Genomic DNA, 20,601 nt, shown 5'->3' on the forward strand with positions numbered 1-20,601 from the left:
TGTATAAAGCACTATGTTTAAAAGTCACTGGGAATAATTCTTCTGTGTGTTTTATGCCCCCCCACTTGATACACAGTCAGCTTCAGTTGTTTCCATTTGTGTTAACATTTTAGGGATTGATTTGTTTTATTCTGCTCTTTGGTTTAAACTTGTTTTTTTAATTTTGAAGCATGTAGATGTTTTATATGATTTTGCACTCAAAACAACGTCATGAGGTTCATTGAGAAGGTCTCAGTTTCATTTCCGTGTTCTCCTCCTATGGGTAGCTATTTTTATTAGTTTTTGTCTAATCCTGTCACCCCTTCTCTTTGAAAACACAAGCAAATGTGTATGTGCACCTGTCTTCTAGATTTCCCCTGCTCTTGCACAAAAGCTAGTAGACTCTGTTACCTGTGCCTGTTATCATCACTGTACCGCTAGATGGGATCTCCAGAACCTACCACAGAGCTCTTCCTCACTCCTTTTTAATCAGCATGAGTAGCTGGAGGTACTGTGGATGTGCACTGGAATTCTCCTGTGTGAATATACCATAAATGCGCAAAAGCAATACTGTATTTTTCAGGGGCCCTTCTGAACCATCAAGTCCCAGTCAGGTATTCTTCCTATCCTTCTAGCATTTGTCACCCAACTTGTACGTATTCACTGAAATCGATTCAATAGTTTTAAATACCCTATTTTCAAGAGAGACCTTCCTATTTGTTGTGAAACTCCCCAAGGGCAGGGGCTATATCGTTGCTGTCAGTCCTTCCTATATCTTCACTAAGCATTTCTTGATCCTTGATTTAGTTGTTTCCCTGCCACTTTCCCTGACCTGACAGATAAAAAATGGGCCTTCTCTGCAGAGGCAATAGCAAGAACAATGGCACAGAAGCAAGACTGCGTGGGTGCACCTGGAAATAGCAGGTAACCCTGTCTGTGGGGAGCCTGGAGTCCGTGTGGCTGAACGGGAGAAGATGCATTCTCACCTCGCAGGAAGAGGGAAGGCAGAGTTAATCCAGTCCAAGAAAAGTCTTGGTTGATGGCCCAAGGTCAAGCAAGAACGAGTGACTATATTGAGATCTGACATTCTCAGTGATCTAGAAGTACTAAAAGCAGAAGTGATGAGAGAGATAGGGAACATTTGGAGTGATATTCCAGGATAATAAGGCCTTGATTTGGGAGTCGTCATGGCCCCATGATGACCCATGCAAACACCTACCCTCGATTCTAGTTTCTGGATTTGCTTTCTATTCCCCATCACGGCCCTCTGTTCAGCTTCATCGAGCCTTTTTTTGTAAGTCTTTAATTGTCTGCTCCATGTTCTTTCTCATCCTCTCCAAGTGGGCATTGGTGTCTTGCTCCTTCTTCAGTTCTTCTGATATGTTTGCTGACTAAAACAGGAAGAACGGAGCTGAGATGAGCTGGCAGCCAACTGACCTTCACATTTCCACCCACAATCTTCAGGTCATGCTCTGACTAGATGTCATGCCTTCCTCTGTGTATTAATCTCCCACTGCTCTGTCCCTTACCTGGGCCACCCTCGAGTTTGTTAACGATATGGCAATCAAGAGGACATCAGCTACCAGAGAAGGTGGGGTGAGGGGGAGCAGAAACAGACCAGAGATGAAGTGCTGCGTGAACATTGCACAACACCTGTATAGAAAGAAAGCTGACCAACTGAAGCAACAGCTTTGAAAGAACTAAAACCCAGGACGTGTCCTGTAATATCATGCACCAGGACAAGTATGGAAGGGGGCCTACGAAAATCTTTCACATCTCACTCTGATAATTCTGTGATTCACAACAGCAAACAAGTTTAGGCTCCAGGAATTTGGCAGCTACACGTGCTCTCAGTGCCAATAATCTGGCACAAGGAAGGTTCATCCTTGTTTGTGAAGCCTGCTCTTGGCTTTGGCTATGTGTACAAGGGCTTGATGTCTCGACAAAATTATTAAGAACTGGTTCATGAATCTCTCAGTGCATTTAATGTAAGAACACTGTCCTCCCAGCCAAAGCTTCTCTGTCTATCAGGTTACCAACCATCTGTATAATTTAAGTGTGAGATGTCTGTGCAGATGGTGAGGGCAGAGAATGAATTATGGAGTCAACTCTGGGTTCTGCTATGTGGGGCTGGGACTCAGAGCTGAACTATTAGAGAACTGGAAGGTGGGGGAAGAGGTAGTGAGTTCATTTTTCAACATTGTCAAGAAAATCTTATAAAGGCACGGTAGAGCAGAGAGTCTTCATAATGTGTGACTGCATACATTTCCCAAGCTGGAGTAGACACTCTTTTTATTCCGTTCTCTCTATGTGGATTTTCCTAAATGTTAAGCGTATTATTTTTCCCTTGGCCATCAAACATTCTCAAGCTTTCACACACCTCTTTTCCATCACAGAGCAGAAATGTCTGCATTGATACAAAATGGCTGAGTGATAGGCACGCTTCTCTCTTCTTAGAGAGGGCTGGGTTCTGCAGTGACCTGGTGTCCAGGATTGGGTGCAAAGGTTTTGTTTAGCTCCTCAACTGACAAATAACCCAGGCAAATACAGACACAAGCTCTTCCCCTCTTTTGCATTTTAAAATGACTAACATAAAATCTAATTAAATGTCTTGTCTCCCCGGTTCCCATACCCCTTTCATCAAGAGGATCGGCAAAGTCAGGGCTGCGGCTCAGAGCCAGGCTTTGATGGACCACACAGTCTCTTGATGGGGATGGAGTGAGTGGAGGCTGGTTAAGTGCACACTCTGCTCAGCAAGCCTGGGACCTGCAAGGTCCTCCACCTCCCTCTGCTAATTTTTCTGCTGAGTGTTACCTTCTGCTTGCTATGCCCTTTGAGAGAAGGGCTACATCTGCCCACAGGGGGTACCCAGTGGTGGCCCTTCTTCAGTTCCCCCAGAGCTTCAGAAAAGACTGGCTGCCAATGCTGAGCTTAGCGCCATTTAGGAAAAGCACCCCCATCAACAATTTTAAACTTGCAAATAAAGAAGGTACACCAGCCCCGAAACCCTTCTTTACCAACCTGATTGTGCTACTCAAACAATAGCACGGGTCGTAAGAAATAAGTGAAATAAGCTTTCTTTCTAGATCATCATCATCAAACCATTAGAGATACTAGGAAAATAGCTATTTGTAGGAACATACAGGAAGAATTGTTTCTAGACTCTAGATGTATTGATGCACAAGTGGAAAGTGGCTTAACTTAAAAAAAAACACACCCCTTGCTTTCATAAGGTTTTGCTTATAGCAATTCAAGTGCTCCTTTTTATTGTCTGAGTAGGTTGGAAGGGAGGAGCTAATTGGCCTAATTTTTCAAAATGGGGACAGAGAGGCAGAGGGGTCAGCTAATCTCCTCCTGGCTGTATGGAGAATCAATGGAATTCTTTTTGGCTGCAGAGCTGCCTCGGCCCCTTGGCTACTGCTCCAGTCAACTCTGGAAGACAGGAGTGAGCGAGCAGTCAATGGGCCCACCTCAGTGGCCGCCTTCTTGGCCTTCTCTTCTGCATTTTGACACCTCTGCACTGCCTCTTCGGCTTCTTTCTGCATCCTGCCAACATCGACCTCCAGTTTCTTCTTCCGGCTGAGGAGCCTAGTGTTCTAAAGCAAAGCAGCACGCTCATCAGGCAAGTTGAGGCCAGTGACGCAAAAGCAAGCGGGTCGGTTGAGGACATGCAAGGGGAGTGGGCTAGGGCTAGCAGCGAGTTCTGTTCTCGGCAGCCACAGTCAGCAAAGCTGTACTTCCAACTCCGGGAGGCCACACTAGAAAACTCCCCTTTGCCAACAAAGGCATATTTGAATGGAAGGTATTTCATCTGTTAGAGGTTCCATATTAAAGAGATAGTTTGTCTGAATAAGAAAGTAGAAATGGATGCAGATAATCTACAAACCCAAGTATGTGTTTGGTTTTCAACCTGTTGAGGAAAATGGTTTTCTGCCTTTGTTCTTTGATGTGGTAGAAGGAAGTGCTCTAGGGCACAAGTCAAGGTCAGCTGCAGACACTTGGGGCGGGGGGATAGATAGTTTCCCTCATGCTGCTCCAGGAAAAACAAAAACAACCCCCCACTTCCTCTTTATCTACCTCCCTTTCTATCTGACTTTGCAGTGAGGAGGGGAAGTGTCCCTCAGACAAGCCTCATCCCTCAGCCCTTAGGACCCTCTACCCCGTGGGAGGGTGTCTGGGGTTCTGTGGCTGGTATTGCCCTAATTCTTTCTTCCCTGGGTTGTGACACTAGAGGCTGAGGCTCCTTTTGCTGCTATTTGGTCCATATTTGAAGCACAGCTTTTCTGAGGGTGTGAAACCTTAGCGCAGAGAATGTGATATAAAAAGCACAGGTTCCTATTATAGATTTCTCCTCATTGTCCTTTCACTTTTCTCTAGCTAGTTCCTCTCTTGGCAGCAGGACCGTACCTTGGAAATAGATACCCTAGCCTCACAGGTTCTGCCCTGCTTCCTCAATGGCAAGAAGCATCTTCAGCAAGGCTACCGGGCTCCATCCTCACGGAGAGCTGGGTTCCATGCCCCCCAGCCCAGGATTTTCCCCTGGTGGTGATGCTGTTGAGGATGAATGTATTTTACTGGATATTTTCTGGATGCTCACTGCACATAACTCCATAGAAACTTTTTCTTTGTAGAGGAGGGCATGAATATAAATGCCGACTTGTTTATACATGGAATCATTTAAAATCTGCTAGGAAGGTATTGGTCAAAACCTTTTCAAGCTGAATGACTCTAATTGGTTCTTTTGGGGAGGAAGGGGGTTAGGAGATATTGTGCAAGGGGGCAATCGAGATTGTCACAGCTCAGGTTTGAAAAAGAACACATGTAATCAGCCAAGGACGAGTTTGGCCTTGTATGTTTACTCTAGGCTCAAGAGGTCTGGGAATGCAGAAGAGACTAAGAAGTTTCCGTAAAAGGTTCATTATGTTATCAAAAGATTGACAGCATTCTATTAATTGCAAGGTGCCCCCACATGATTAATGTTGGGGAGAGGTCCTTGTGAGCAATGTAGTATCGCCTAGTTGTGCTGGTCAAAGGGACCAGCAGTGTCACCTGAGAATTCATTTGATTCCTGGGTCCCACTGCAGAGATTCTCATTCAGTAGGAGACCTGACATTTGCATTTTGGTGTTAGTTTCTGTTATACACCTAAAGTGTTAGAAACTCTGCCCTAGAGATCACGTTTCCACGGCCTAATTTTCTTTTTGTTTTTTCAAATTCATCTCCTCCTCCCTGTGTCTGCTTTTGCTCTGGTTGATGTGCTGAGCTGTCTCTAGGCTGGTGGTTTTTCATCATATTGGGACCCACTGGTGCATTATCAGTTATAATATGCATGGCAAATGATTTATTACCAATAGCTATTAAGCACTACAGATAGATGATTACTTTTTAAAAATTCAATATCCTACTTGATACGAATCCTGCTCATTGTATTTAGATAAGCTTTCCTGAGAGAGAAAGAAAATGTTGAAGTGAGTTAGCCTGCCGGGAATTATGCATAAGACACAGCCTATTTGTTCCATGTCACATGATATCTAAATAGGGTTGTGTCATGCACAATGTTTTGATGGACACAAAGGTCAAACTGTAGGCGCTAACTAATTTCAATGCCTTCCAGCTGGTACATCTCTGGCTGATCCTTCCCTTTTTCCAGTATTTCTAGGTGGGGGCACAACCGGCATTCTGGGAGGGGCAATTCTTTGTGAAGTAGGATTATCCTGCACCTAGCCAAGTATTAGTATCTCTGAACTCTGCCCACTAAATGTCAGTGGCTCTCTCCGGTCACTGTGGCAACCAAAATGATCCCAGACATTTCTAAATACCCCAAATATGGCAGTTCTGCCTATAGTTGTTTTAATCTACCCTTCATAGCAATCACCAGAGTAAACTTCCTAAAATGAAAATCTGATCATTTCACTCTTGGCTACTCAATTCTTCAGTGGATCCCCATTAGCTGCAAGTCAGAATTCAAGCTGCATCAGTCTCAGACTCAAGGTTCCTGGGGACCTGGCTCTCCCTGCCTCTTAGCATCATTTCTCTGATCTCTCCCACCACGTTCGAGTGAGGGTAACAATTTCCCTCAGTAACCCAAATCTCCTCCTCCTTCATGCTTCTGTCGTTGGTTTCACAGCTCCACTTAGGCATATCGCGCACCTCGCTAGGTCTAGGACTGTCAGGGAAGGCTTTCTGTAGGGGTGTGCTTGCTCTGACACCACACTCCAGCAGTGTGCTGCAGTTCCTCACGTGGGTCTCCACTTTTTTCTAGGACAATGGAGACATTCTGCATGTATACCATGTATACCTGTCAGGTTATGGTGAGTGCCCTATAAATGTTGAATGATCCATTTATTATACACATTGGTCCTAGCCACAATGGTTTCTCCTGATCCTATGAGAATGGCAAACGATCTAAGAATTCTTACTTCATGTTGCTTATATAACCTTCCATGAGATACCAGAGTCCTGACAGCCCATCAAATCTGTCAGCAGCCACTTAGAATTGTTAGAAATCTCCTGGCTCTGAGGCAGGAACATTTTTTTAAAATCTTGGGATGCTGGGAGAGTGTGTGGCTTGGAGGGAACAGGAGAATCAGGCAAGTGGCTCTGGTACACTAGGGAATGCTCATGTCTCTCCAGAATCTTGGCTATCAATGCTCTGAGAGTCCATTCTTTTGGACTTAGTATTATGGGTTATATTGTGTCCCTGCCAAAAGAGATATGCTGAAGTCCTAACCTCAGATCTCTGAATGTGACCTTATTTGGAAATAGAGCCTTTACAGAGGTAATCAAGTTAAAAATGAGGTCATTAGGAGGTGTCCAAATACAATATGACTGATGTCCTTATAAAAAAAGGAAATTCAGACACAAATACTAACAGAGGAAAGATGGTAGTAAGACATAGAGAGAGAATATCCTGTGAAGGCAGAGGATTGAAATGACGCAGCTATAAGTTAAGGAACACCAAAGATTGCCAACAAACCACAAGAAGCTAGAAAAGGAGAGGAAGGATTGACCTACAAGATTCAGAGGGAGCATGGCCCAGCTGACACCTTAGTTTCAGTCATCTAGTTTTCACTACTGTGAAAGAATCGATTCTGCTGTTTTAAGCCATCCAGTTTGTGGCCCTGGGCTGTAACAGCTCTAGGAAACTAATACATCTGGGAATGAATGAAGAGCGTGCCCACTGCTCTGCTGCAAAGACTTCATCTAGCCTCATATGCCATGCCCACGGCGTGATGTGGCAACATGTATGGTCCAAGGGTGAAGAGTAGGTGGAAACCATGGTCTTCACACAGTTGACACAGCTAATTGGAAGAGTTTATGGGCCTCACCTGGGTATGGAAAAGATTGATTCTCTCTGTGGCCTGCAGGAGCTCTTCCTCTGCCAGCCTGCGCCCACATTCTGTCTGCTTATACAAGGACCTCAGTTCCTCTAGCTCAGACTGGAGAAGAGAGTTGTGCCTCTCAGCCGTAGCCACCTGCTCCTTCAGCTCACTGTTCAGGTGTGTGCTGTCATCTAGCTGCACCCGAAGGTCCTGTGAGAGAAAACATGGGCCCGGGGCACAGATCGTCTGAGTTCAATGGGATATGCACCTGCATGCATGCTCTGAGCAAAGCTCCACCAATTTAAATTTAAGTACATTCCTGGTCTCTTGAAGGATTAGATCTGTTGCCCTTACTTTTATTGCTCCACACATTCTGTCTCTTGTTTTGTTTATTCCCTGCCCGCATATTACAATCTGAAATACCTTGACCTGAGTCTGAAGCTGGCCAGGGATTTGGTTGCCTCTGACACCTGCCGGTTGGCATAACTAAGCTGGAGTTCCATCTCGCTGAGGTCCCCTTCCACATTCTTCTTCAGCCGGGTCCGCCTCAATTCTGCTTCTAGTTTCAGAATCCAGACTAGACTGCAGGGAGTCAATAGCACATTGCTGGTTCCTCCTAATTTTAGAACAACACTGAGGGGAAAAAAACATGCACCCAAATTAAGAAAGGTTACCTGCTGTGTACATAATAGTTTAGGAAACAGAAAAAATTTAAAATTCAAGAAAAATTCTGGGTAAATAACAAAATGAGTCTAAGGGGTTGTCATTGTGAAAACATGGAGGTTGGGGTACCTGGGTGGCTCAGTCAGTTAGGCGGCCAACTCTTGACTTCAGCTCAAGTCATGATCTCAGGGTTCTGGGATCAAGCCCTGCATCCAGCTCTGCACTCACTGGGGAGTCTGCTTGAGATTCTCTCTCTTCCTTTCCCTCTGCCCCTCGCCACACTTGCATGCTCACTCATGTTCTCTCTCTCTCAAATAAATAAATAAATCTTTAAAAAAAACCATGGAGGTTGAAGGGTTAGGTTAATGAAAGTTAATGAGCATTATAACAGATTAAGATTCCTAGGACAACTTCCCACAAGAATCAAGGAAAGTACCAGAATCTTTGTGAGGTTCCAGTGGGGTAGCCTTAGCCCTATCTAAGATGCCCTAAAGGACTGCGTAGGGCAAACACCTGGATTTCCTAGAGTGGCTAAGGAGAAAGGAAGGATGCTCTTCCTGACAGCCATAATATTTAAACTACTTTCAATGATGAAACATGTCTGAACAAGGCAAGAAAGAGCCATCCAGGCCAAAGTCTCAAGGACCAGCAATACTACTCTAATGGCCTGTGGATGCGTAGCTCTTCTATAATAGGATGGTTATCTTTCTCTAGGAGTTGGAGTACAGTCAAGGGTAGGCCGAGAAAACAAACTGCTGTGTAAGGGTGGAGTTGCTTCAATATTCCTTCCTAACAACAAAGCCCTATGCTGAAACTGTGTGTGCAAAGAGGCAGAAGTTTAGACAATGGATGTGTGTTCAGGAAAGCAATGAAAAAATCTGAGGAACTCATGACAATCATTTCCCAGGCTTCTTGCATTAGTTTGGGACTATGTGACTGAATCCTGGCCACTGGATTATGTGCAGAAATATTTCCAGGCCTTGCCTATACAACATTTTCACTTGTATGATCACTCCCTTTTTTCTCATCTATGGCAAATTTGGTGGCCACATATGGAAGTTTTTGGCACCACAAGGAAGGAAGGAACCTGGGTTCTTTTTTTTTTTTTAAGATTTTATTTGTTTGACAAAGAGAGAGACAGCCAGTGAGAGAGGGAACACAAGCAGGGGGAGTGGGAGAGGAAGAAGCAGGATCCCAGCTGAGCAGGGAGCCCGATGCGGGGCTCGATCCCAGGACCCTGGGATCATGCCCTGAGCTAAGGCAGACACTTAACAACTGAGCCACCCAGGTGCTCCAAGTCATAAATGAATAACTTTGAAAAATAGTGGCTCACTCTCTAGCCTGGCCTACACTGGACATGGACGTAAAACAAAGACGAACTTTGATAGTTTTAAGTCATCAAGATTTGGTGTTTGTGAGCCAGGACAAGTTAACTGCTATAACGAACACATGCCCTGTTAAACTTACCCTATGAAACAGGACTTAGTGCTGGATAGACAAGACAGAGGTGGGAAGAGCCTTCCTATTCTTCATCACAGAGCCTATTATCACAAATAGAAAGAATGTTCTCATCTTGGATCAGAATTAGGTCTGCAATGAAAATGTCACTGAATCTGTGTCCTGAGCTCTGAGGCCAATCAGGAAGGCATATAGCGCACATGGGGTAGGAGTGTGGTTAGAGTTTTCAATTAGATGACAGGGGGAGAGGCCACTTGTCATGACTGTCTTTCTCTCCATTGCTGGGAGGAAGTCTCACAAGTAGTTATGGAAATGTATGGGAGAATGTAAAGCCCAGAGTTAGCACCTCTCCTCTGCTAACCCCATGTCCCTGCACCCCATAGGTTGAGGTCAGCCTCTAATGCCTATTCTTATGTCCCGGGCTTCTGTTCAGCTTCCAGTTCAGAATCCTACAGGGATGCCAGTACATAAAGTTAACAGAGCCTTTTATGACTGAATATGTACCTCCCCATTCATATATTGAAGCCCTAACCTGTGATTAAGGTAAAATGAGGCTGTTGGGTGGGGCCTAATTCAATCTGATTTGTGTCCCTATAAAAAGAGAAAATTGTGACACACACAAACACGCCAGGGATGCACACGCACAGAAGAAAGACCATGTGAGGACATGACAGGAGGGTGGCCATCTGCAAGCCAAGGAGAGGCCTCAGGGGAAACCAAACTTGCCAATACCTTGATTTTGGACTTGCAGCTTCCAGAACTGTGAGAAAATAAATTTATGCATTTAAGCCACTCAGTCTGCATTTCATTATGGCAGCCCAAGCCGACTTTCACAGGGACTCACATTCTCAACAACACTAGAAGCTTTAAGACACTTCTTTGTTTTACACTGAGGAAACTTATTTTTGCCACAGCTGACTCTCCTTATGCAGGAACACTAAAGCATTCCTAGTTTGGTGTCAAAATCCTCTGTACAGAGATACATTCTACTTAAGCAATGTTTCAAACTGTATTTTTCTACAGTTGTTTATGAATCTTCATGAGAGCCTGCAGACAGTAGAAATTGCTGTGGTTTGAGAGGCTTGGATAGGTTACAGGCCCAGAGAATGGCCTCTACACGATCAATACATTTCATGTATAGTTATGTTTTAAAATGAAAATTCCTCCAAGTACCTTAAAAAAAAAATGAAGCATTCAGGACCAGAACACTATAGTAAGAAGTTCTGCCCCTCACCCCCAGAAATGTGGAAGAGAATTTGAAAAGGGAAACCAAATGTAAACAAACAAACAAACAAACAAACAAAAAAACAGCATAAAAACTTAAAACTTGAAAGAAACCATCAATAAAACAAAAAGGCAACCTACTGAATAGGAAAAGATATTTGCAAGCAATATAACCAGTAAGTGATTAAGATCCAAAATATATAAAGAACTTATACAACTCAACACCAAAAATAATAATGACAATAATCTGATTAAAAACAGGCAAAACACATGAACAGACATGTCTCCAAAGAAGATATATAGATGGTCAACAGACACAAAAACAGATGCTCAACATCCCTCATCGTCAGAGAAATGCAAATTAAAACCACTGAATTAGTACCTCACCTGTGAGAATGGCTAAACTCAAAAACAGAAATAATAAGTGTTGGTGAGGATGTGGAGAAAAAAGAACCCTCATGCACTGTTGGTGGGAATGCAAATTTGTGCAGTCACTATGAGAAACAGTATAGACATTCTTCAAAAAATAAAATATAGAATTACCATATAATCCAGTAATTGTACTACTGGATATTTACCCAAAGAAAACAAAAACACTAATTCAAAAAGATATATGCACCCCTGTGTTTATTGCAGCAGTATTTACAACAGCCATGATATGGAAGCAACCCAAGTGTCCATCCATAGATGAATGGATTAAGAAGATGTGGTATAGACTTCCAGTGGAGATAGTGGAGTAGGAGGACCCTAAGCTAACCTCATCCCATGAATACAACTAGATAACAGCACATCAGTGTAAATAAACCAGAAAACAACACACAGACTGGCAGAACTGACTCTCCACAGGTGAAAGTAGAGAAAAGACCACATAGAAGAGAGTAGGAAGGGTGGAGACATGGTTAGGGCCTCAATGGACCCATGGGATTGTTCACAGTAGTGAGGAATATAGAGATGAGGGAATAGACCCTCACACCACGCACCCCAGGCATGAGGAACCTGCATGGGAAAGACAAATTCCCATAACATTTGGCTTTGAAAACCAGAGGGGCCTGGCTTCATGAGTTCTTACAACTGGGCTTAGTATCTGAAACTTTAAAAATCAGTGGATGGGTTCTGGGAGAGCAATGGAAAACTGAACCCCATCCTTAAAGAGACTGCATGACAAAAAGCCCCTCAAAGATAAAGAATAGAAGCAGCAGTTTGAAAAACACCTGGGCATCCAAATTGGCAAGGAAGAAGTCAAACTTTCACTATTTGCAGATGATATGATACTCTATGTAGAAAACCCAAAAGACTCCACCAAAAAATTACTAGAACTAATACATGAATTTAGCAAAGTTGCAGGATATAAAATCAATGTGCAGAAACCTGTTGCATTTCTATATACCAATAATGAAGCAACAGAAAATGAAACCAAGGAATCAATCCCATTTGCAATTGCACCCAAAACAATAGGCTACCTAGGAGTACCTAACTAAAGAGGTAAATACCTAACTAAAGAGGTAAAAGATCTATACTCTGAAAACTATAGAACACTTATGAAAGAAATTGAAGAGGACACAAAAAAATGGAAAAGTATTCCATGTTCATGGATTGGAAGAACAAATATTGCTAAAATTTCTATATTACCCAAAGCAATCTACACATTTAATTCAATCCCCATCAAAATACCACCAACATTTTTCACAGAACTAGAACAATCAATCCTAAAATTTGTATGGAACCACAGAAAACCCCGAATAGCCAAAGCAGTTCTGAAAAAGAAAAACAAAATTAGAGGCATCATGGTTCTGGATTTCAAGCTATATCACAAAGCTGTAGTCATCAAGACAGTATGGTGCTGGCAAAAAAACAGACACAAAGATCAATGAAATAGAATGGAGAAACCAGAAATGGACCCACAACTTTATGGTCAACTAATCTTTGACAGAGGAGGAAAGAATATCCACTGGAAAAAAAGTCTTTTCAATAAATGGTGTTGGGAAAACTGGACAGCAACTTGCAGAAGAATGAAACTGGTCCACTTTCTTTACCATACACACAAAAAAAAACTCAAAATGGATGAAAGACCTAAATGTGAGACAGGAAACCATCAAAACCCTAGAGGAGAACACAGGCAGCAACCTCTTTGACATTGTCCATAGCAGCTTCTTACTAGACACATCACTGGAAGCAAGGGAAACAAAGGAAACATGAACTATTGGGACTTCATCAAGATAAAACTAGCAAAGGCAACAATTCACAAAAACTAATAGGCAGCCTACTGAATGGGAGAAGATATTTGCAAATGACATATCTGATAAAGGTTGAGTATCTAGGATCTATAAAGAACTTATCAAACTCAACACCCAAAGAACAAATAACCCAGGTAAGAAATGGGCAGAAGACATGAATAGACACTTTTGCAAAGAAGACATCCAGATGGCCAACAGACACATGAAAAGATGCTCAAGGTCACTCATCATCAGAGAAATACAAATCAAACCCACAATGAGATATCACCTCATACGTGTCAGAATGGCTAAAATTAAGAACACAAGAAACAACAGGTGTTGGTGAGGATGCAGAGAAAGGGGAACACTCTTGTACTGTTGATGGGAATGCAAAGTGGTGTAGCCACTCTGGAGAACAGTTTGGAGGTTCCTCAAAAAGTTAAAAATAGAGCTATTCTATGATCCAGCAATTGCACTACTAGGTACTTACCCAAAGGATACAAAAACACAGATTCAAAGGGGTACATGCACCCCAATGTTTATAACAGCATTATCAACAATAGCCAAACTATGGAGATAGCCCAAATGTCCATTGACTAAAGAATGGATAAAGAAGATGTGGTGTATATATATATGCAATAGGATATTACTCAGCCATCAAAAAAATGAAATCTTGCCATTTGCAACAACGTGGATGGAGCTAGAGTGTATTATGCTAAGTGAAATAAGTTAGTCAGAGAAAGATAAATACCATATGATCTCACTCGTATGTGGAATTTAAGAAAGAAAACAGATGAACATATGGGAAGGGGTAAAAAATGAGAGAGGGAAACAAGCCATAAGAGACTCTTAACAATAAAGAACAAACTGAGGGTTGATGGAGGGAGGTGGTGGGATGGGCATTTCCATACACTAATAATGAATTAATAGAGTAATTAAGAAAAAAAATCCCATTTACACAATTGTACCAAAATAATAAAATACCTAGGAATAAACTTACCCAAGGAGGTGAAAGACCTGTACTCTGAAAACTATTGAAGATGACACCAACAAATGGAAAGATATTCTATGCTCATGGATTGGAAAAACAAATATTGTTAATGTGTCCATACTAGCCAAAGTAATCTACAGATTTAATGCAATTCCTATCAAAATCCTAGCAGCATTTTTCACAGAACTTGAATAATCCTAAAATTTGTATGAAACTACAAAAGACCCTGAAGAGCCAAAGCAATCCTGAAAAGGAACAAAACTGGACATATCACAATTCCAGATTTTAAGATATACTACAAAGCCATAGTAATCAAAACAGTATGATACTGGCACAAAAACAGACAAATAGATCAACATAACAGAATAGAGAGCCCAGAAATAACCCATGATTATATGGTCAGTTGAACTGTGACAAAGAAGGCAAGAACACGCAATGGGAAAAAGACAGTCTCTTCAACCAGTGGTACCGGACAGCAATATGCAAAAAGAATGAAACTGGCCCACTTTCTTATACCATATACAAAAATAAACTCTGAATGGATTAAAACCCTAAATATGAGACCTGAAACCATAAAATTCCTAGAAAAGAGCACAGGTAGTAATTTCTCTTAACATTGGCTTTAGCAACATTTTTCTACATTTGTCTTCAGGCAAGGAAAACAAAAGCAAAAATCAACTATTGGGACTACCTGAAAATAAAAAGCTTTTATATAGCAAAGGAAACCATCAACAAAGCTAAAAGACCACCTACTGAAGGGAAATTTATGAATGACATACCAATAAAGGATTAGTATCCAAATTATTAAAGAATTTACACAACTCAACACCAAGAAACCCCAAATAATACAATTAAATAATGGGCAGAAACCATGAACAGACATTTCTCCAAAGACACACAGATGGCCAACAGACACATAAACAGATGCTCAACATCACTCATCATCAGGGAAATGCAGATCGAAACCACAATGAGATATCACCTCACACCTGTCAGGATGGTTAAAATCAAAAACACAAGAAATGAATGTCGGTGAGAATGTGGAGAAAAAGGAACCCTCGTACACTGTTGGTGGGAATGCAAACTGGTGTAGCCACTGTGGATAACAGTATGGAGGTTCCTCAAAAAATTAAAAATACAATTACCCTATGATCCAGTAATTCCACTACTGGTTATTTACCCAAAGAAAACAAAACCCCTAATTTGAAAAGATATATGCACCCCTATGTTTACTGAAGCATTATTTACAAGCCAAATTATGGAAGCAACCCAAGTGTCCATCAATAGATAAATGGATAAATGTGGTGAGTGAGTGAGTGAGTGAGTGAGTGTAATATTACTCAGCCATAATAAAGAATGGACTCTTGTATCAATCTAGAGGGTATAATGGATGGATCTAGATGGTATAACACTAAGTGAAATAAGTCAGTCAAGGAAAGACAAATACCATTTGATTTCACTCATATGTGGAATTTAAGAAGCAAAACAAATGAACAAAGAAAAAAAGAGACAAACCAAAAAACAGACTCATAACTATGGAAAACAAACTAAGGGTTACCAGACAGCAGGTGGGTGGGGGGATGGGTGAAATAGGTGAAGGGGATTAAGAGCACACTTACTGTGATGAGCACTGAGTAATGTACAGAATTGTTGAATCATTATACTGTACACCCGAGACTAAGGCAACACTGTATGTTACAGTTTTTAAAATTTAGAATTAAAAAAAAAACCCTCAAAGCTTGAAAAAAACCTTAGAATTTAAAAAAAAAATCTTTAAAACCTTAATGGTTTTAAATGGACAGTCAATTCAATAGGTCAGTTTTTTTCTCTTGCAATGTTGTTCATCTATATCAGAGAAATGTAAGATTTTCCTTAGTTCTAATATATAGATTTAGCTTTAAAATGATTAACAAGGTATTTTCCTAACTAAATACCATGTCTGTGTTTGAGATCCTATTTCTTAAAGACATGCTAAAATATTTTACTTAGAAACGAGAAAAGACTTAAACATATTCTTCTGGCAGAAACTCTGACAGTAAGTGAAGTCAAGTTTGATGGTGCTTATAAATTAAAACCGTGTGTGAAGTTTGACATCACTGAGTTCTGAGAAACAGACCAAAGGGAAGGAGGACATGATGGAACATTACCAGATCCCCCAGGGCTATAGGCCAGAGGTGGGCAAACTAGGAGCTATGGGGCAAATCCAGCCATGTCCATTTGATTTCCTGTTGTCTATGGTTGCTTTCAAGCTACAGCTGCAAAGCTGAGTAGAGATAGAGACCCTATGGCCTGCAAAGCCGAAAATATTTACTATTGATGATGCTCGGAGGTTGCTAGCCCAGACTATGGCACCTTGGCATATTAAGTTTAAGCTCAAGGAGTTTGAGAAAACAACAAAAGAAGGAAGATCATTCTAAACTCCTCTGCCCTTCTGCCCTGAATGCAGAAGATAAATCTCTCATGTGAAAGATAGCCCCCCCCCCCCGCCCCTGTAGAGAAGGAAGGGACTGGTCCTTACCACCAAAGTGGGAATTTAGGGCCAAGAAGTCTTTATAAACAAACCTCGCTAATTCTTCAGCATTTACCACCCCTAGCCCAAATCCCTGCGCTTTGTCAATTCTTCACAGGTTCATTGTTTCTTTGTCTAAAAGCCATAAAAGCTTCCTGCTCTGGTCTTGTCTCTGGGTCTTCATCCTCTTGTGAAGTCTCCCATGGACATGTAAAAATTCAATAACATGTGTATACTTTTCTCCCGCTACTCTGTTGTAAGTCAGTTTAATTCTTAGGATCAGCCAGAGACCCAAAAAGGGTAAGGAGGATTTTTTTCTCCCCTACACTATCTGATCCTAGACAGAAGGTTTGTTCAACCCTTCAGTAGGCGATCAAACCAAAGCAAGCTAATGCATTTTGACAGGGTAAGGAATTTCAGTGCCTCATTCCCAAAAGCTTCCGCAGGCCCTCTCTGGTTGTGTCTAGGGAGAGCTGAATACAGGGCAGGTGCACCCTCGCTCAGGGCCAGTGAGAAGACACACGTTTCAACATTTCCCTGAAGATCCTGAGCTGAAGGAGGGATACAGTCAGTGGTCTCTGAAAATTCAAGATGCACCTGACCCACTTGTTTTCAATGCAGTTCTGAGTCTTCCATTAGAACTTGACTTAGGCAACAGCTATGGCCACTAGCTGGCCTTCCTGCTAGCTGCCATCATTCCTCTATCTAGGATGGAGCGGACCAAAGCCAGCCACCCAAACTCCTCCTCTCCTCCCATCAGTGACTGCGTCATCACCTCCCTACCTCCAGCTATGTTCATTAGAACCCTTGCAGAAAAAAAAAATTTTTTTTTCAAGAAAGCCCTATCAAATCCATAAAAGTTTAGGAAGTCCCGACAAGAATAGCAGGCACAGTGTCTGGCCAACGTGAAGTGCTCAAGTATGTGTTTAACAAGTGAAACATATGACACATACACCAGCTGCTCATACTTTTCACCACCAACAGGCCTCCAGCTCGCCCAGGATTAGTCCTCCCCGAAAGGCAGCGCAAACTCGACAGCAGACGAGTGGAACGAATCAGGCAGCTCGCAGCGCTCTCGGGGGGCCCTGTCCGCCCCTCGGAGTCTCTGCTGCTTCTCAGGTCCCTTCCTGGGTCCTGTCTCACTGGCCTGCTTCCGTTTCTGTGGCCTTTCCCAAGGTTGACGTGGACAGAAGACCTAGAACCTCATCTGGCCTTCAGGCAATCTTCTCCTTGCGTTCTAGAACGTTACCTGGCTTATCCTTGATTGCTCAGAACACTCTGCTTTGCTAGGACTTCCCCCTGCCATTCTGTTCAGTTTCCGCGGGACCCCTTCGTCTCCCAGCCCTGAAGTCGGATGAAAGCAGCGGATGAAAACCGAGGCATCCCGATACCACCCGCACTTGCATGGAGCCCTTACCCAGAAATGTCGGCGAGGGCATTTGTGATATTTTGTAAGATAGGCTCATCTCTGCTTTCCGGGCTCTACCTATTATAGTTATTATGAATCATTAACTAAAACTCCTGATGAGCTGGCCAAACCCTCCAGCCCGCCCCTTCCTTTTTCAGGCCCTTCAGGGCTCCAGGCTAGCGTTTAGTTCTTTCTTCTTCCAGCCCTGGCTGTTTGGATCTCCGGCTTCCTTCGCGCTAAGATTATTATAATTGGTGAACGGCTCTAAGACATTCAGATGTACCTGACGAGACGCACTCTCTGAGGATTCATTTTTCTCAGCTAGGTTTATTAATACGTGCAGGCTTGACGTTACCTGAAATGAGTTTTTTTTAACTGCACAAAGAAATGTTCGTTTTTGTTCTTCACGGAAGGAAGTAGGGCAAATATCAAGGCCTGATGTTTTGCCCTTCATCAAAAAAAATTCTTTTAAACGCTGACTCAGAGCCTCTTAAGTCCACCAGAATTCATCCCCACAGTCGAGGGGAAACGTGCTAGTGAGTCCGGGCAAGGGTAACTCAAGTACACAGAGGGCCAAATGTGGCTTGATGGCCTCATTAAAAAAAAAAATGACCCCATGGGAGTTTTGTCGGAATTTAGAGAAGCCAGCTCTAGTGAATATAGTAACAATTTTTTAAAAATTGTTTGACAAACATGTAGAAAGCAACTTGCCAGTCAAAACTCCGACTCAAATGATTCTCCTTGCTGACATATGGCACAGACTTAATGGAACAGATCAGATAAATAATATAATCATGGCAAATTCCATGTGTTTATAATTGTGCCTTTGATCTATACAGTGTGAAGTGCTTTGCCAACATCAGCTCACTGATCTTCCTCACCACCTTCTGTGACATGTATGGGGCTGCTTTTATCCCCTCACTTCACTGAGACGCTAAGAAGTAGAATGTCTAAAGTCATCAGCTTGTTATGATGAAGCTAAGAAAAGATCCTGCCACCCGTGAGTCCTGTCTAGTTCAGTTTCCCGGCTATTAAGACTCAGCCTCTTCACCAGGGATTCAATAAGCAGCTTAGCTCCCGGCTTCTGCCCCTCTCCAAACAAACGGCTACAGGTACAGGCAGGGGGCATGAGAAAACTTCACTCTGATCTGACCTTAATTTTCATGCACCACATCACATTTTTTGGTTCGTTTCCTCCACCATTCAGCATTATCAGTCAGCTCCTCGAATGCCCGAGAAAGAGACTGGGCAGTGCCCCCAGTCCTTGTGCGTATAGTTGTGCTTTTGTTGTTGTGTTATCTGGAGTCTCTATGAGAACAGAAGCTGCTCAAATATAAGAAAATCATAAAAACAGACAGTAATTGCATAGAGGTGTGCCTTTATATTAACAGTGGTGAGCTCACTAGAAAGATGCGGGCCTACGGTTAGACTGGGGAAGTTTCTTTGGTAGCTTTCCAGCAGAGGCCATAAAGGCGGCCAGATACAGCATGTTCTGCTCAGTCAAGGATTCTGGAATATGCAAATGTTGCTCATCGGAATAACCTCAGTTACCTAAAATTTTCTATTTCTTCATTTTTCTCTGAAAGCTTTCTTTCAAGTTCTGCTTTAGCTTCCAAGAGTTCAAGCTGGAAGCGAAGAATCTTGCTTTCATTACGTTCCAGAGCTCCCTGAAATACATAAATTAGAAGTACTAAGTTAAATCTACTTTTTGGACACAAAATTTTATTTCCCCCAAAATGTATGTCACTATTGTAGCTCTCTCTGCAGTCGCTGGGAGAGCTCTAAGTTCAAATCAGGTCCCTGAAGATTGGAACAGGATGAAAGACAAGTGACTGCTTTTGTTTGTCACGTCATTTACAGCTTTGACATCCCCGGGGCTCTCTGCTGTAGTGCAGGAACTAGAATTCTAAAGCATTTTTTAAAATAGAAAATTTCAATCTTGTCTGTGACTATATTTAAACTTTTTAATTTATTGCTCTTGACTTTGCTTAATATAGTTCATCTTCAGGATGAATCAATAAATGGATCAAAGCTAGAACAAGGAAAGTGATAACTCTTACTTGGAATCTTTCATTTAATTCTGGGCATCACGGAGGAATACAGAAAAAGTTGAAAGCATTCAGAGAGCAGGAAACAGGCTAGTATCCAAATATTGTCAAAGGAAGAACAATAAAGGAATTTAGGATGTACTTGACACATAACACTCGGTGTGAGCCTTCATCACCATAATTATTAATACTGCTTCAAATGGATTGCTTTGACAGCTAGGGAAATCTCCTGCCCCTTTGAGTATTTAAATATAGGCAAGGCAATCACTGCCAGGGATGTTATAAAGGTGATTCAAGTTTAAAAGTGTAGCTTTGATTAAATCTTTAAAGCCTATTCCAAAGACACAATTTATACAGAAGTAGAAACAAACAAAATATTTGGACGATACTGAGGAAGATGTTTATAAAGGGCACAAGGTGCGACAACAATCTACTGGTCAGTTAACAACTGGCAGATAGTCCTGAGGGCAGGAGTAATTTTTATAGCCTTTTCTAGGCATACTTACCACATACAAACAAAAGTAAAAAGTAAAACCGAGTAGCAATTTCAAGATAAAAATAAGAAAGATGTTAGGAATTTTAATATGCCTTAAGGCCTTGCTGCTGTTCCCTGAACACTACCTTCAATATAAAAGAAAATAAATCAAAAACCAATGCTGGGAGAGCAATTTCCTGCAAGGAAATGGTGCCCCTCCTTCAGGGGGAAACTGTCACCTCTCACCCTCTAGAATCCGCAGAGAAACTGAATCTTTGGAGAGGGTGACCTGGGATAATTTGAGTTTTGTGG

The 20,601-nt window shown here is 42.1% G+C and overlaps 1 protein-coding gene across 1 annotated transcript in view; it reads right to left on the reverse strand.

Annotated features, from left to right (window-relative positions):
* MYH15 (myosin heavy chain 15) overlaps positions 1 to 20,601 on the reverse strand; it is a 151,789-nt gene that overhangs the window by 19,489 nt on the left and 111,699 nt on the right. Inside the window, 8 exon segments of the mRNA XM_034657888.1 lie at positions 1,199 to 1,270; positions 1,272 to 1,370; positions 3,450 to 3,575; positions 7,307 to 7,510; positions 7,724 to 7,749; positions 7,752 to 7,842; positions 7,844 to 7,916; positions 19,318 to 19,435. Of these exon segments, the coding sequence (XP_034513779.1) occupies positions 1,199 to 1,270; positions 1,272 to 1,370; positions 3,450 to 3,575; positions 7,307 to 7,510; positions 7,724 to 7,749; positions 7,752 to 7,842; positions 7,844 to 7,916; positions 19,318 to 19,435 (809 nt within the window).

Source organism: Ailuropoda melanoleuca, chromosome 1 (genome assembly GCF_002007445.2).
Source record: "Ailuropoda melanoleuca isolate Jingjing chromosome 1, ASM200744v2, whole genome shotgun sequence".
In the NCBI taxonomy this organism is placed as follows: Eukaryota; Metazoa; Chordata; class Mammalia; order Carnivora; family Ursidae; genus Ailuropoda; species Ailuropoda melanoleuca.